Source organism: Ursus maritimus, assembly GCF_017311325.1.
Source record: "Ursus maritimus isolate PB19 chromosome X unlocalized genomic scaffold, ASM1731132v1 scaffold_X1, whole genome shotgun sequence".
NCBI lineage: Eukaryota > Metazoa > Chordata > Mammalia > Carnivora > Ursidae > Ursus > Ursus maritimus.
In genome coordinates, this window is record NW_024423319.1 from 61936196 (window position 1) to 61955140 (window position 18945).

The window sequence follows — 18945 nt, forward strand, 5'->3', positions numbered from 1 at the left end:
AGGTATTTTATTGTTTTTGATGCTATTTTGAATGGGATATTTTTCTTTCTTTCTTTTTCAAATGTCTCATTGTTATTGTATAGAAAAAAAATCTGATTTTTGTGTATTGATTTTATATCTTGTGACTTTATGGAATCCATTGTTTAGATCCAACAGTGTTTTAGTCGAGTGTATGGGATTTTCAATGTATAAGATCATATCATCAGCAAATGGTGATAGTTTTACTTCTTCCTTTCAGATTTGAATGCCTTTTATTTCTTTGCCTTGCCTGTTGCTCTGGCTAGTATTTCCAGTGCTGTGTTAAGAATGGAGAGAGTTATCAGCACAGAACTATGCAAAAAAAAAAAATAAAAAATAAAAAATAAAAAATAGTATCTCAACAATTCAAAAAAAAAAAAAAGAATGGAGAGAGTAGGCATTCTTGTCTTGTTCTTAATCTTAGAAGACAAGAGTAATTTTTCCCATTAATATAGTGTCAACTGTGGGTTTGTCATATGTGGCCTTTATTATGTTGAGATATATTCTTTCTATACCTATCTGTTGAGAGTTTTTATCATTAAAATGCATTTTGTCAAATGCTTTTTCTGCATTTCTTGAGATAGTCATATGATTGTACCTTCTGTGGACTCTGGGAGGCAAATTGAGGGCTTCAGAGGGGAGGAGGGTGGGGGAGAGGGATAGGCTGGTGATGGGTTTTAAGGAGGGCACGTATTGCATGGTGCACGGGTGTTATACACAAGCAATGAATCATGGAACTTTACATCAAAAACTAGGGATGTACTGTATGGTGACTAACATAATAAAAAATATTATTTAAAAAAATGAAGAGTATCACACTTACTTATTTGAGTATTTTATTTTGGGGGGGTAAACTAATTTTTTATTGGAAAACGAATATGCAACTCGAAATGGATTTGTGGCAAATTGTGCCATAAGCAGATTTTCTTTAAGTAGCTAAACAAAGTTTAAAAAGTAAATAATAAAAGAAAATGTTTCTGGTATAGGGCCAGTAGTACAAAAAAAATAGCATACAAGTACCTGGATAATATACCCATTTTGCAGTAGGGCAACTTCTAAGTACATATTGTGGACTATCCATAGTCCATGCAGAGTTACAACTCCACACTTCAACAACAACATGCTGATAGTTCCTAAAGGAAACTATTTTAAAAAAAGGCATAACCCAGATGTTCCCTCATTTGACCAACTCCATCTAAGTTTAGATGTGCAGAAGAGTTTAGATACATCCAGAGTAAGCCACAGACAACATATTACTTGATCAATTTTCTAAAATAAGGTTTCAGGACAATGACAGTAAGATTAGGGAAGAAAACATGAGGAATGAAGCCCTACTTATTATACATGCATATTTATTGACAGTAGAGGAAACCTTCTACAGATAAGTTACAAACAAAGAAAAGGAAAATAAATAATTTTGTACAAGAAATTTAATATATTCTGTACAATGTCTTCATTTTGCTGTCATCATTCATACAAACTCTTCATAGTTTACTTGAACATCACTATCAATATCTGCTTCCCTGATCATTTCATCAACCTCTTCATCTGTTAACGTCTCTCCCAGGTTTGTCATCATATGGCAAAGCTCTGCTGCACTAATATAGCCATTGTTATCCTTATCAAACACACAGAATGCTTCTCTAACTTCTTCTTTACTGTGTCTTTCATTTTTCTTGCCATCATTGTCAGAAATTCCAGGGAGTCAATTGTGCCATTGCCATCAACACCTACTTCATTAACCATGTGCTATAACTCTGTTTCTGTGGAATTCTGCCCAAGAGACCTCATTACAGTTCTCAATTCCTTTGTTGTCACAATTTTTGTCAAATGATGAAAAAGTGTCTTTGAATTCTGCAATATGTTCTTCAGTCAGTTGGTCAGCCAAGCTGCAAGTGCTACTGGTCTCTGAGAAATGACTACAGAACCATGAGAAGTGACTACAGAACCAGGCAGCTCGATTGTCCCAAACAGATTCATATTTGGTATTTGAGTATTTTAAATCATTCTTGCATCCCAGGGATAAATCTTACTTGGTCATGGTATCTAATTCTTTTGATTAGTTCTTAAATTGAGTTTGCTAATATTATGTTGAGAATTTTTGCTACTTTGTTTATCATGGATATTGGTCTATAGTTTTGTTGTTGTTGTGTTGTTGTTGTTGTTGTTGTTGTTTCCTGTAGTGCCCTTATCAGGCTTTCATATTAGGGGAATGTTGGCTCCGTAGAATGAGTTTGGCATTCTCCTCCTCTAAAATTTTTGGAAGAGTTTGAGAAGAATTAGTATTAATTCTTCCCTAAATTGTTGGTGAAATTCATCTGTAAGCCATCTGGTCCTGGCGATGTCTGTGTTTGGAAGTCTTTTTTTATGATTGAAGTATAATTGACATACAATGTAATATCAGTTTTAGGTGTTCAACATACTGATCTGACAATTCTATAAATTACACAATGTTCACACCGTGATTAAGTGTAGTTACCATCTGTCACCATACAGTGTTATTACAATATTACTGATTATACTCCCTATGCTATACTTCTGATCTTGATGGCTTATTTATTTTATGATTAGAAATTTGTACCTCTTAATCCCCTTCACCTATTTCACTTAACCCCCACCTCCCTCCCCTCCACCAACCACCAGTTTATTCTCTGTATTTATGAGTCTGTTTCTGTTTTGTTTGTTCTTCATTTGTTTTGTTTTTAAGATTCCACATATAAGTGAAGTCATATGGTATCTGTCTTTCATTGACTTATTTTACTTAGTGTAATATTCTCTGGGTTCAACAATGTTGTTGCAAAATGGCAAGATCTCATTTTTTATGGCTGAGTAATGTTCTATTGTGTGTATGTACACACACACACACACACACACACACACACACACACACACCAGATCTTCTTTATCCATTGTAAGATTGCTGACAACACTGACTCCATCTTTGGCCCTTCATCTTATTTATGCCCATGTGATGACCTCCCTCAAGGCTGTGTGTTTGAGGCACCTTGGAAGTTAACATACACCCTACCTGGAATGTGACAAGGCTTGTTCTGATCTTCCCTATAGTGATGCACAGAAGGCAACACTTTAGATAACCAGTAGACATGACTGGTGCATAGAAGGTGCCACTTTATATTATCCTTTGACCTCACCAGAATGTCCCCTGCTGTATAAAAGCTGTGGATTAAGGTCTGGACTTGGGCAGAAAGTAGCTGCTTTTGTGCCTGAATTATCTGTTTGCCCCATTCACCCAACAGTAAGTTACCCTGAATAAAATTCTGTAAACAGTATGGAGTGACTTGCATTGTTTTTTTTGGTCTCAAAATGGCTTCTCAGTCTGGAAGATATTTTGCTTTCCATCCTTTACCTTCTAACATCCATTCATCTATCAGTGGACACTTAGGTTGTTTCTATATCTTGTTTATCGTTAAGTAATGTTGCAGTAAATATCAAGGTGCATATATTTTTTTCAAATTAGTCTTTTTGTTTTCTTTGGGTAAATTTACTGGGTAAATACCCAGTAGTGGAATGACTAGGTCATTTGATATTTCTATTTTTAATTTCTTGAGGAATGTCTGTACAGTTTTCCACAGTGTTTGCACCAATTTACATTCCCCCTGGCAGTGCACAGAATACTGATTCTATTCCTTACTCATTTTTGGTCTGTTCATACTTGCTATTTTGTCCTGGTTCAGTCTTGGTAGGTTGAATGATCCTAGGAAATTATCCATTTCTTCTAGGTTATCTAATCTGTTGGCTATAATTTTTCATAGTAGTCTCTTATAATCCTATGTTTTTCTGTAGCATCGCTTATTATTTCTCCTTTTTCATCTCTAATTTTATTTGAGTCATCTGCCTTTTTTCTCCCATTGCTAAAGTTTTGTCAATTTTGCTTATCTTTTTGAAAATCCTGTTCTTCTTTTCATTGATCCTTTTTTTTTCCTAGTCTCTATTTCATTTACTTCCACTCTAATCTTTTTTCTTTCTTTCCCTTAAATGTGGGCTTAATTTGCTTTTTCCCCTAATTCCTCAAAACATAAAGTTAGGTTGATTGTTTGTCATCTTGTTTATTTCCTAATATATACATTTACCACTATTAACTTCCTTTTCAGAACTGCTTTTGTGCCATTGTATAGGTTTTGGTAAGTTGTGTTTCTATTTTCATTTGTTTCTAAATATTTTTTTGATTTCCATTTTGATTTCTTTTTTGATCTGTTGGTTGTTCAGGAGTATGTAGTTTAGTGTCCATATATTTGCAGATTTTCTGGCATTCCTAGTTTTGATTTCTTTTTTTCTTTTTTTTTTCCCAAAGGCCACTGAGAATTTATATTTTCCTTTTTTCACTTTTGAATTCACAGATTAGAGGACAATTTGTAGTACTTTAGTGTACAAGTAGAATCACCCTATCTCAACATTTTAAAAAACTTAAAAGGCAACACTGCTACTTTGGATCGACAGAAATTTACGTTGTAGTCTTCAGCTACAGGTTAATCATATGTTAATAATACAGCATAAACCAAAGGCCTTTTTTTGGTAATAAAACTCAGAGTAAATATAATACAAACGAGATTGTAGCTTCAGGCAAAGTAAAATTTTACTTTGCCTAGTTTTGATTTCTAGTTTTGAACCATTGTGGTCAAAAAAGATACTTTGTATGATTTCAATCTCTTATACATTTGCTAAGATTTGTTCTGTCTTATCATATGATCTATCCCTGACAGTGCTCTTTGTGCACTTGAAAATGCGTATTCCTCTTTTTTTTAGGTGGAATATTTTATACATGTCCGTTAGGTCCATTTTGTATAATATATATTTCAAGTCCGTTATTTCCTTGTTGATTTTCTGTCTATGTTATTGTATCCATTATTGAGAGTGAAATGTTGAAGTCCCCTACTCTTATTGTATTATTTTCTATTTCTTATTTTGGATTTGTTAGCATTTGCTTAATAGATTTAGGTACTCCAATGTTGGGTGTATATATATTTATGATGGCCATATCTTTTTGATGCATTGATCTTTTTATCATTATATAATGATCTTCCTTATCTTTTGTTACTTTTTTAGCTCAAAATCTATTTTTTCTGAAGTAGCTACTCCTACTTTCTTTTGGTTTCCACTTTTATGGCATAACTATTTACATCCCTTCACTTTGAGTTTATATGTGACCTTAAATCTGAAGTTGGCCCTTTTTAGGCAGCATATAGTTGATTTAAAAAAAAAAAATCTACCCAACCAATGTGTGCCTTTTGATTGGCAAATTCAATCCCTTTATATTTAGAATAATTATTGAAATATAGAACTTACTAGTGCCATCTTACTTTTGGTTGTTTTGTATTTCCACTGTTTCTTTTTCCTTTTCTCTCTGTGTATTTTTGTAAATTGGTTAATTTCCACAGTGATATTCTGTTTCCCCTTTGTCTTTGTGGATCTACTCCAGGTTTCTGCTTTGTAGTTGCCTTTTACATTATTTAAAATATGTAAAAATAAAACAGTCCATTTTGGACTGATAGAAACTTACCTTTGAATGTCTATAAAGTTTCCATTCTTTTAGTCTTCTCTTTTATATTATTGATGTTACAATTTACTTCTTTTATGTTATGTATTTGTTAACAATGTATTGTAGTTATAGTTACTTTAATTATTTTTTCCTTTGACTTTTATACTGTAGTTGAGGTGCTAACACACCATCCTAATATAGAGTTACAGTTTTTTAAGTCTGACTGTCTATTTTTCACCTTTACCAGTGTGTCATGTACTTTGATATGTTTTCCTGTCAGTGATTAGCGTCTTCATTTCAGCTTGAAGAACTTTTAACACTTCTTTCAAGGCAGGTCTAGTGATGATGAACTCTCTCTGCATTTGTTTGTCTGAGAAAACTTTTATTTCTCCTTCATATAAGAAGGATACCATTGCAGGATAAAATCTCCATCACACTTCTGCAGTAGAAGGCTCATCTAAGGAAAACAGAGCCAGGTTATTAGACATTTTTATCTTAGTTGGGACCTGTTCACATTGATCAAAAGAAAATTCTTATATTTGTTTGAATTTAGTGTTTGATGTTATTACTGAAAACATCTAAAATCATTTATCTTTAACCCCTTTTGATCATATATTGAATAGTTAATTTAAACAGTACTATAACTTATTTAAAATTTAAAGATGGAATTATATAATGTATGAAGTGTACTTTAATGTAATATGGGGTAAGGAGAATAGGTACAGGCATAGAAAAAGATTAGTCATGTGTTGATGTTGATGGAAGCTGAATAATGGGTACATGGGGGTTCATTATATTAATTGCTCCTCTTTTGAATATGTTTGAACTGTTCCATAGTTACCTACAGACTTATATGTATCTAAGTAAAAAAAGTTACTAATTTAGTGACATAGGGCAGTACTGTGATTTCATACCATTTTTAACCCAGTGTTACATATGTCACCTTATGTGAGCATGGTGAGAGTCTTATGATAAGGCTACTTCCTTCGTGCTTTCATTCCTTGAGGCCAATACTTGGACCATTAGTGTTTCAAGCTGGGTTTATTTATTTATTTATTTATTTATTTATTTATTTTATTATTACATTAGCGTTTTAAAAATATGAATGATACTTGTCATTTTACAGGTTGTGGATATTCAATATTCCTTAGAAAATGTCAAGAAAAAATATTTCCATTATGCCCAGAATCAAACTTTGAACAGCAAAAGATCCTAGGTTTTCCTCTGAACATTGCTTCTGAAGCCCTTGCAAAAAGAAAATACTGGGGTCAGGGTGATAGGTCTAATGATAGTTCCCCCTTCCAAGGAACAGTTGCTCTATTATTCTTTGAAGAGATCTAAGAAGGCAAAGGTAAGGCATCAAATAAGAACTATGCCTATAGAGGAATCAGCAGATAGGAGTTAGATAAATAAAACTTACTCAACAAACAATAGAACAAGAAATGTGGTCTTGACAAAATCAAATAAGTGAGAAAGTTCTATTGAGGAAATGGTTAAAGAAATTCAAGAAAGTTACAGTACACTGCTTTGTTTCTCAAACATGCATTACATCCTCTATATCTGAGGAATAAGAGGTTAAAAGAGCTACATTTACTGGGGAGTTTATCTCTCACTCCTTCCCCCCAAAATATGGTGTGAAGGCAGTGAAGTTACTTCTGGTCTGGCTTTAGGAAGGCACAGAAAATGTGTATATGTGATTTGAGGGTATTGGAAGCATGGGCCAGATCCCATATTTATATCCCATTATTTTCATGTCTATCAAAACATCAGAGATTTCTCTAGGAAAGCTTTTACCACTTCTTAGGAAATTATTTCTGCAATAGCCAAAATGTGTAATTCCTTTTTTTTCTTTTCCTTTTTCCTTTATTTTTTTTTAATTTTTAAAGTTTATTTTTTAAATTCTAGTTAGTGTAATACTGGTTTCAAGAGTGGAATTTAGTGATTCATCACTTATATAATACCCCGTGTTCATCACAAGTTCCCTCCTTAATATTCATCACTCATTTAGCTCATCCCCTGCTCCTCTCCCATCCAGCAACCCTCAGTTTCTTCAAAATATGTAATTCTTAACAACTTGGTTATTACAGAAGATACCTGGGCCTTACCAAAGCACTAGAGATATAGTCAAGATAAAGAAGGAGTTGCTAAAGTGGAAGAAAGAGAAATAAGATGAGAAGAGGGCCAGAGATAATTGTACTGTTTTTGTATTTTTTGTTTAAGATCTGTTTTTGGAAGAGTAGAGGGGGACAGTGGAAAATTGTGGGTTTTTGTTTTGTTTTGTTTTCCTGGCAAACTACAAAACAAATCAGACTATCAGGTCTTAACAACCCTTAAGAATAGAGAGAAAACATTTATTCTGTCACTTTATCTCCTTTTCTGCCCATAAACTATATTCTAGAAAATACAGGTATTATCATTCAAATAAACTTGGTCAACAAGTAAGTGTGAGGAATAATCTTAGTAGGGTATGGATACTAAAGAGTCTACCTGTGGGAGAAGTGGATGGCAGGGGGTGGAGTAAGATGGGGGAAGTTCTTCATCTTTCTATTTGAGAATAGAATGGACCTCTCCAGGGAGAGAAAGGAAGAGTGAAGCCTTATGGGATTTATCTATGTGTGTGAGAATACTGAAAAAAATACTCAAGTGTATCATTTTCTGAAAAAGTCATTAAATATAACTTGACTTTCAGAAGCAGAAAATATGTAATTACAGAGACCATCTTTATTATTAAAATGCAAATTATAAGTTACAGATGAAAATAAATTCCAAGTGCAACATTTTCACAGTGTCTTGAAAGTAAAAACAGAAAGATTATATAAAAATGAAGTTGCATGAGAGACTATGGACTGTAAGAAACGAACTGAGGGCTTCAGATGGGAGGGGGGTGGGGGAATGGGATAGACTGGTGATGGGTAGTAAGGAGGGCACGTATTGCATGGTGCACTGGGTGTTATACGCAACTAATGAATCATTGAACTTTACATCAGAAACCAGGGATGTACTGTATGGTGACTAACATAATATAATAAAAAACATTAAAATTAAAAAAAATGAAGTTGCACAAAAGTTCCACTTATGTACGCTTTCAGATAGAGTTAGCTTGATCTGTTGTTCCTAGGGCAGATGGTTCCTTTTTTATGGAATTACAGGTTAATAGAATTAGCTGCTTACCTGAGTGACAATGAAAACATATAAACCTTTTGAATATAATAATAATAATAATAATAATAATAATGACAATAATAATAACATGGAAATCACCCCATATTCAAATCTCTGTTTTTGGAATAATTATGTGTATGTTTTGAAATCAGAACTCAAAAATCTTTATACAGGAAATGTGAGTTTATTTTGAATTGTATATTGCTATAGTTGAGGGTGTTTACTTTTGGCACCTTGATTTCATTGAACCCAGAGAGTGATAAGTGGGAGATTCAGAAAGATTTTTCAAGAAAAAGAGAAGCTCAGAGAGGAGACTGTTATCCAGATGGCAGCTGCAGTAGCATATCCTTCCTACTACTAAAAACAATGCTTTTCTCCTGGAAATAATGTCCAGAGTTGGAAGGGGAAATGTCAAAAAGAAAAAGGAAACAAGCAGAGATCTGAGAAGCTGATATATTGTGATACAGATAGATGATGATAGATAGATAGATACATACATACATACATACACACACGCTTACATACATAGAGGATATATTTCTTAGAATTATGGTAAGCAAAGTAGGTGACCACTTACTGTATGTAATTTAAAAGACACTGCTGTAAAATCCACTTTCTTAAAAAAATCTTCCTCTCCAGTTTTCTTCAGTGTCTTTCATCCTTCCATTAAAAGTAAGGTATTGACAGTTTGAATTACGGTTTATCCCTAAAACTTGAATTCAGATATCCCTGGGCAAGTTAATATTAAGCTAACATTAGTCACTAGCACCTTAGTATGAATAAATTGATCAGATCACTGACTAGAAGGACAAGGGAATAGGACAGAAGGAAAAACATATCAATGGGGAAGAGGGGTAAATAAAGTAAATTACAACACTTAATACAAACCAATATGGGCAGACCTGGGGAGAAGTGTTGGTCCTAGCTATACAGTATAAGAATACAGGACACTTATCCTTGACTCTAATGATGTAAATGATCTTCAAGGGCTTCTGGACCACCTAATAAGTGGGCTTTAACCCCCTCAACCATTCCTCTAAGAAATTCATTAATGTCCTAGAAATATTTCTTCTCCTTTTTAGAAAAAAAATAGATATGTTTAAAGTTACATTAGTATGTTAATAAAATTAAATCTCTGGTATCCCAAAATGACCCTAAAAAGTGTAATCCATGCTAATCTAAAAAATAGTAAGCAAATATAGTGTAGACAAGACTCTTCCATTATAAGTACCCACAAAATTATTACTTGTGATCCCATTACAATGCTAAATTGTATTCAAACACAACTCACTTTAAAGCAAACAGACCAGACATAGTTACAGTTACTCTTTTTAAAACACAATTTAACACTCATTTATAACTCATATAACAGATCAAAATATGTACCTTACAATGAATAATAAGGAGACAAACACACCATTGCTAGCAGCACAAAGTCTGTTTTCTAATAGGGTATTATTTTAATAACAAAGTACAAGCAAAATCAATACTTGTCTAGAGAAAACATTAGAAAACTACAGAGGGGAGGGGGGTGGGGGAATGGGATAGACCGGTGATGGGTAGTAAGGAGGGCACATATTGCATGGTGCACTGGGTGTTATACACAACTAATGAATCATCGAGCCTTACATCGAAAACCGGGGATGTACTGTATGGTGACTAACATAATATAATAAAAAATCATTATTAAAAAAAAAAAGAAAATTTTCCATTCCTCTCAGATATTAGAATTAATTTTGATCTCCCAGTTCCCCCCAATCATATTGGTATCATAACTGTGTGCCTAAAACGACCCCTTTCCTGTGAAAATATGATGGAGCCCTTGGTTGATTTCCACATTCCTTCCAGATGAGAAGAAACATGTGTCTTCATTATATAGCACACAGACTTTTAAGTAGATCATTGTTTTAAATTAGAGGTTTTTGTTAAAACATGTTTCAAAGTACTGTAACATTTTAGACCTCATATTTAATGACTCATATATTGGGTCTGCTATCTGCATACTAGTACCAAACAGGTAGCAGGTAAATAACTGTAAGGGGAGTCCAGTGCTGCCAAAATTAACTTTTTTTTTTTGCTGTTTTTTTTTCTCCAAAAAAGGTGAAAGAATCTCCTTCCATAGCTGCTGGGAGGTAGGCTGTGCAGTACTCACAATGGTATGACTGAGGCAAAGCCGGACCAGAAAAATTTCTGAAGACTCTAGAGTCCACATGCCTGGCTGCCTTCAGTTCATGAGGGTGGCTTGACAGTCGCCACTTAAAGTAAGAAATACAACGTGGTGAGGCTTTTAAGAGGTGTACCCATCCCTTCATCTTTTTGTTCTGGCCTAAGCTTACTAATTAATTAGTGCACTACTTCTTTCATAGGTTCAAAAAGTGCAGTAACCTGTCAGAGATATTCAGTGTTACTCTAGAAGCATGGTGGAAACTCCCTCTATTAGGCAGGTCCATACATTTCAATATGTATTCTTTGGAAAGTTTAAGAGAACCAGAGCTGTGATTGTCACTTATCTGCCATCTCCTGCACCTATAGAGGCAATTTAGGTCACATTGTATGTACTTTGGCCAGCTATCTGACCTGGGTGGATTCAATATGACATCTTACATAATCATAGAGGTTACTGTATGTAAATTTGTTTCTTGTTCTTATTTTAAACATACCAGAGGCCTGAGTTCAGATTTTCATTTTATGAATAAGTGTGACAGATGATATTTCATATTGACAGTTAAATGAAGAAAATAGTTATTTGAGTCTTCAAACCCTAGAGTATAATCACACATGGGAGATAAAAATGGTGTTTAAACCACTTTGTTTTCACAGAATAACATATTGTCCATTCCAGTTAAAATACACCCAAAATATAGTATTTGAATATAAACTGTGATTACTAGTATAAATAGACAACTACATTGTCTCTAAATACAGAGACTCAGTGTCCATTGCAGCAAAACTAAGCGCTTATGATGAGCCCAAACTAATAGTCTCTCTGTGTTTTGAATTCACATAAAACTGATGACTCTAATTGAGTGCATATATATATAGAATGTCACTGAAGTTTTACAGTTTAAATCCTGACTTAATAACAAATTATTACATAGACATTTCAACAACAGTGATGGTGGAATATAGTGCTTTAAACAAGTTCTGTTATAAAGATGTGAATTCCTCATATAGGTGAGATAGAGCATAAATGAAAAGCTGTGAGTGCTTCCTGTAATTACTTTCCAGTGGCTTGGGGTACTACAAATATGTTCTGATATACTTGCATTTCAGACCACAATCAGGTTTTGTTTTAATTTAGCATAATTCAGTTGTCAGAGTAGAAGTTGTATGGTTGTTTACAAAGGATTTTGCATGGAGTTGGATGCTGTCTTGCCTTGAAAGTCGTCTTCTGAACTCATTAGTGGTGAAGTAGTATATGACTGGGTCAAGACAAGAATTCAGACTAGCAAGACAGAGGGCAACAGAATGAAATATTAGAATCACCCTTCTGGCTAGGCAGCTTTGAATTTTGTTGGACTTGACCAGGAAATCTAAAGGAAAACTGAAGTGATAAGGTGCAAAGCAAATTAGGAATACTCCTGCACAGGTTAGAATCATCTTCAAGGCTTTCTTTTTCTCCCCAAGGTCTTGGGCCACAGGATATTTATCATGCAGTGATAAAACTGTCTTCCAGGTACAATATAGGACAATCAGAAGAGGAGTGACAAACCCAATCAACTCGCCAATGGTCATCATGGCAACAGAGTGGGCCAGGTTGACATTCCTGGTAGGAAGATCCACAAAGCATTTGGTTCTGTTGCCTGAGGTGTCATCACTGGTTCTGAGGAGAGGAAAGGGCAGACAGGCAAGGCAGATGATCAACCAGCCAGCAAGGCTGATGTATAGGTCATATTTCTGTTTGCAGTCATGGAAGCGAAAGGGGTACATGAGAAACCAAAATCGTCGCACACTTATGCAGACCAAGAAGTAGATGCTTGCATACATGTTGACATACTTCAGGTAGAAACAGAACATGCAGAGACCAGGCCCAAATGGCCAGTCATAATTCAAGTAGTAAAAGATCCTCAGTGGAAGGGAGAGAACTTGTAGTAAGTCAGCAATGGCTAAATTTATCATGAATATCACAGCCCGTTTGGTTTCCTTCATATAGCCATAAAATACCCATAAGGCTAATATGTTCCCTATGAGACCTGGCACAAGAATTACGGTATATGTCACTGCATAGATAAAATATCGAAAATCTGTCTTATTTCCATCTGGCCCAGCACATGTGTCATCAGCAGGCATGTTTCTTTCCAGAGCAGCTGTCTTTGCCAAACGGTGGTACAAAACACAAATTCACAATTAACTGCCACTCTTTCTAAAGGACTTATTGTCAATGGGTTGGAGAGAGTGAGTATAAAATTGCCTCCTTTTTACTGCATTGGTCTGAGTCTCTACACATAATCTGGGGTTTTTTCAAAGAACTATTTACATGTTTGCTTTGGATTTTTTTTATAGTAATTACACTGAAGTCTAGTGTGCAAGCACAGATAACAAGCTGTTATAATTTTCCCTCTTGTTTACTGTTATAAGGCCTTCTGGGACATCATGACAGTTGATTATCTCCCATTTAGATCGTGAATGTGCCACATAGAAGCTCCTCAAATTTCCATATGATGATAGCCATCTCTTTACAGGTGTTTGACAGGCTGTTTTTTCTTACGTTTGCCTTACATAGAAGAAAGGTTTGCTTTAGTACTCAGTAAGTCCGCAGTTCTTCAGAGGTGATTAACTTGGATAGATCAGCTTTCTGAGACTTTTTCAGTTATGTGTTGAAAGCTAAAAAATGGGAAACAAAGGCAGAGCTGCAAGTAAAAAAAAACAACAACAAATAAGCCAATTATTGTCTGGCACTTCTTGCAAAAAAAGAAAAAGACTATGTATACAAAAATCTATTCATTTGAAGGAAAATTCTGATGTACGTGAGGGTGACAAGCCAGTTTCTATAAATTACTTTAGAATCACAGGAAAGTATAGCTAGAAGTAACCTGAAAGGTAATATAATCTGTGACTGTGAACCAACTTTGAGAGCTTGTTAGAAATGCCGAAGACTCTCAGGCCCCACCTGGGACCTGCTGAATCAGCCTGCAGTTTAACAAGAGCCACAGGTGGTTTTTATGCATATTAACGTTTGAGAGGCTCTGATTTAGACCACGGATTCATAAACCGCATTGTCAGACTCATCTGATGGAGTTTAAAAAAATTCAACTTTCTATAGCTTTCCTGGTGTCTCCTCCAGAGATTCTGATTCAGTATATAATGCCTCAAATTTGTATTTTTAAAAACTTCCCACATGATTCAGATATAGTCAACTGAGCATTTTTCCTTGAACCATCATTATAGGGGCCATTGACTTGGTCAAAATCCTCAGATGTCTGAAAATAAGTGGGTAACCAGCCTCTCTTTAAATACTTCATTTACATGGGTCATTTAGTCACCTTTCAATTATCTGAGATAACAGACCATAGCACCAGTAGAGAGAATCAAATCCCAAGATAGTTGACTCAGCTGGATCCATGACCTTTGTTCTGAGGTAAACAAATTTTAGCTTAGTGACTTGGATAGTTGCCTTAAGGCTGCTGAAATTTGGGAGGATTTAACTGATGTTAAAGATATATGGGAAGGACAAAAATGAAATAGGAATTACGAAACATTCTGCTTTATATCATCAATTCCATGGGCTTTAAACTATGCTTGATTCAGCCCCTGAAGGAATTGTTTTGTTATTATTTTACCTCAATTGCTTGGTAAGAAAAACAGCATGTTTTGTTCAAAGACATGGTGCTCATTTTAACTAAAAGCCCTGATGAATGATATGCACTATGCATCAGATTGAAGAAGTTAAATACTTGAGATTTCTTAGGTAAGGACAAAGTAGAGAGACGGCTTTATAAAATACAAGGAAGCACAGCTGTAAAGAATAACATCAATATTGAAAGTGATTAAAATTAGAGATTGTTTAGTTCTCAAACTGAAATACATCTTTATAATATTTTCACAGGTAGTGATTTGGGATAAGTGTCAGGCAAAATCAGGTGGCAGACCAAACAATCAAAAGCCCTGGGTTTTCAAACTCCTTTTAACTATTTATACAGAAGTCATTGTCTTCTATTGCCACTGAATAGACATTAGAAGTTTATACAAATATACATCCAGTCAATCTCTATTGAACATCCATCTTCCCTATCATGGGCAATGACTCTTAAATTTATATTTCATTTGAGCTGTAGTTCTCTTTCCAACTATATATAAGAACTATTCTCTCGAATGTTTCGTTATCACCTTAAAATTCAACACATGAACATGAAATTATCTTCAATATTTATTCGAAATATGTCTTATCTTGTCAGATTATGTCATGTCTCTGATAAATATATCCTAATGACTTTTACTCTCATTTAGAGGAAGATCAAAGTTCTTTACAATGGCCTACATCTTTGGGGTGCCTGAATGGCGCAGTCAGTTAAGCTTCCATCTCTTGATTGCAGCTTAGGTCTGATCTCAGGGTTGTGAGATCAAGCCCTGTGTTGGGCTCCATGCTCAGTGTAGAGTCTGCTTGGGTTTCTCTCTCCCTCTGCCCCTCCCCACTCTCTCTACCTCTCTTACTCTCTTTCTCTCAAATAAATAAATAAACAAATCTTAAAAAAACAATAGCCTACATCTCCTTATATGATCTGGCCCCTGTTACTCTTCTGAGCTCACCTCCTAACATTCTCCATCTTGCACTCTGCTCCAGCCACTTTGCCATTCTTTCTGTTAGGGGAATGGACCAGGTACACTTTTGCTTTGAAGCCTTTGAACTGGCAGTTCCCTGTGTCTGAAATGCTTTAGCCCAGTTATTCACTCGTTTCATTCACTCACCTCCTTCTGATCTTTACCTCAGTGTTATCTTTCATGAGGCTTCCCCCAATCTTTCTATTTAAAACTGCATCTCTCCTCCAACATTCCCCATCTCCTTCAATATTTTATTTTATCCATTTTCAATCAGAATTAACATACTTTATGTTTTTTACTTATTTATTTTGTCTTTATATATTTTCCCTACTAGACTGTAAAGTCCAAGGACAGGAATTCTTAGATATTTTTTCTACCTGCTGTATACTAGAACCAAAGACTGTACAAGATGCAAAGTAAGTGCTCAGTATTTGTTGAATGAAATAGTTTCAGTAAATAAAAATTATTTAACTATAAAGAACAACATTCTCAAACAAAAATTATCATCTCTCAAAACTTAGAACCTGATTCTGCTCTAGACTTCCTTGTTTCTATTAAGTTCATCAATATTTTCCCAGGTTGTCTCAAAGTCTGGGAGACATTGACTCTTTGTCACTTGTTCTCCACTTCCAAACAAGTTTTTAAGGGGGGACAGAATACTTTGGGGGAATTAATGTATGTTTAGAAGTTTGAATGACCTGGTCTTAAATTCTTGCTCTTTCAATTAATAGCTCTGTGACCCTGGGTATATCACTAAACCTCTCTGATCCCTAATTTTTTCATTGGTAAAATGAGAAAAATCATAGTATCTAACCTACAGAATAAGTGTGAGAATTAATTGAGCTGCTGTATGTAATCTATTTAGCATAGTGTCTGGTACATAATAAGCATGAGTTATTATAACTGATACTATGACTATTTTCTGCAACTGTATTATTTTCACAACCATCTCATTTTTGAAATTTGCATTGTTTTTACTCTAGTTCAGGCCTTTATTATTGAATTTGTCTCCCTATCCCATATCTTGTCCTACTCTTTTGTGTATAATGCCGTCAGATTTTTTTTCTGAGATGAACTTTTTAAAGAGAATTAATGGCTCCCGATTACCCGTCAAATCACAAAGTGCAGTCTTGTAGTCAATGGCTTCCTTAAATTCAGTCCCTTCTACCTTTAGCTTTGTCTCCCATTACTTGCCTGCCATGATCACCACTCTAGCCAAACTGAGCTCCTTCTGTTCAAACTCACATTTTTTTTACAAACATCTGCATATTATACTATTCATCCTGGATATTGTCTTTTTGCATACCAGTCCTACCTATTTGTAAAGACCTTTCTCAAATTTCCTATTCTTCATGGAAACTTTTGTGATTAACTCAGCACTGCTATGCTAACCCCCTTTTCAAATCCTCATTTGTATCTCTTTTTTTTTAAGATTTTTTATTTATTTGACAGCCAGCGAGAGAGGGAACACAAGCAGGGGGAGTGGGAGAGAAAGAAGCAGGCTTCCAGCAGAGGAGTCTGATGTGGGGCTTGATCCCAGAACGCCGGGATCATGCCCTGAGCTGAAGGCAGACACTTAACAACTGAGCCACCCAGGCACCCCTCATTTGTATCTCTCTTAAAGTACTTAAATTTGCTTTTTAGTTAGTAGTTTTTGTCTCTGTCTTATTTATGCCTCTGTTCCCCTGCCTATTCTACCTACCACAACGAGCCCAGAAATTCCTTGAAGTCAGGGGTTGGGGTTTAAACACCTTCATATCTCCTGGAGCACCTAGAGCCATGTTGGGAATGTGATGGGTTCGTCTAATATCTATTCAGCAAATATTTATTCAACATCTACCACTTGCCGGGCACCACACTTGGTACTGGGGATATAGACAGTGGAAAAAAGGATATGATCTTTGTCTTCTTGGACATTATTTTCTAGTGAGGCAGAATGATAATTGCCTCACAATAATAAAAAAAAGTGTCTTTGTAGGAAAAGTACAGTGTACTCTATAAGCACAAATGAGGGAAAACAACTAAAATATTAAGAACATATTTGCTTAAGTGAAGTGAAATCAAAGTCATGGCCACCCTCCCAAAGTCTATAATTTTCCTGTTGGTTATTCTGTCCTTGGCCACATTTAAGTGCATTTTCGTAGGTAAATATCCTAGCCTGTAACCTCAAAATGCTCCTGAATAGAGTATCTCCCTTACAATTCCTCTGGCTTCTTCTGGGAGAGTGGATGACATTTTTCCCTTTGTTTAAATAACATTATTTTCTAGTAGGAAAAGTTGTTTGGGATGACTGTAAAGGCTTTCCATCATGGGGGGAAAAACCCTACTTAGCTGTTCTATAATGAATATAAATTCCCCAATTTCTAAGAGTAATGGAGGCAAAAAAAGAAAAAAAAAAAAAAAGAAAACGAAGGTGGCTTTTTCCCCCCCAGAGCATGCCACTATTTTATGAGATTTTCCTTTCTCAGGAAAGAATCCCTATTATAACAGGCACTGAAACAGACTACAGTTTGAATGAGATATTTATTTGAAGAAACATTCCAGACTCCTTGATCAAATTATTTTTTGCTTTCAGGAGACTATTCTTCCTTAATTTTACTTACTTCCTTTTGGGAAGAAAAAAAAAGAAAAAAAATGAAACTAATGGCCTAAATCTGGCCTGATTCCCAGCAATCTACAGGTCAGAAACTATTTCATATGGAGTTCTCATGAGAAGTTATTATTTTCATTTATGAATATTTATGTTTATCCAAACCTGAAGCTTTACTAAATTTCACTATGATATGGTTCAGGAGTATTTTCCAGCAATATTATGTTGCTTATCCAGGAAAAATGTGATTCAAATGAATATCAGGGGTAACTTTACTGAGATTTCCTCTGAACAAGTTACTATTATCTATGAAGATGCTAGACTTTGACCCACCAACATGTTTTTCTATATTTTAATAAAAGAAAGTGAATCATTAAAAATAATTAAACCGTCAAATGACCTAATTTTTAATGGTGGTCTTTGAGACATATTAGTGGCAAGTAAAGACTATATTTGGGGATGTGGAGTTCTGCCCAGCAACCATCCAGTCATAGGTCATAGGCAAATACTTACCCAAAAGCCAACTTTATTTTAGAGTTCTAGTTAGGTACATATTTTAACAAGCCAAGAAAAGGCAGACCTACTGCTTCAAGTGACTGCAAATGATGTGGGACTGAATAAGGTGTGTACATGTGTGTGGGAGGAAATAGTACCACTATGATACATAAGTAATCACAAATATTGGATGGAAAAGAGCAAAAATTTCTTCCTGATTCTGATAAACACACATAGCAAATATCAGGGATTATTTTTCACTTTTGAAGACCTTCAAAGTCAAATCTTTAATAATATATCCAGAAAACCTGTCTGACAACTGCAACTAGATAAAGAGCTGACAACGGCACATTAAGCAAAAACTTTAGAAAGTCTTTGCCTGGCTAACTCTGCTAGGGAATTCACCAGTTCTGCCTTACTGAAG

At 35.0% G+C, this 18945-nt stretch overlaps 1 protein-coding gene and 1 pseudogene across 2 annotated transcripts in view; both read right to left on the reverse strand.

Moving 5' to 3' along the window:
• Window positions 1-976: 976 nt before the first annotated feature.
• Window positions 977-2357, reverse strand: LOC103671978 (annotated as a pseudogene).
• A 1937-nt stretch (window positions 2358-4294) lies between these two features.
• The window catches only part of GPR174 (G protein-coupled receptor 174), a 71329-nt gene continuing 56678 nt past the window's right edge, over window positions 4295-18945 (reverse strand). Inside the window, exon 3 of one of the 2 annotated variants that reach the window (XR_571046.2) lies at window positions 4295-5972. Coding sequence is in view for 1 of the 2 variants with exons in the window: in XM_008700606.2 (XP_008698828.1) it covers window positions 11975-12967 (993 nt within the window). In the remaining variant the exon portion in view is untranslated. Of the gene's footprint in view, window positions 5973-10113; window positions 13528-18945 lie in introns of those variants that run through there. The other variant, XM_008700606.2, reaches the window with a different exon arrangement.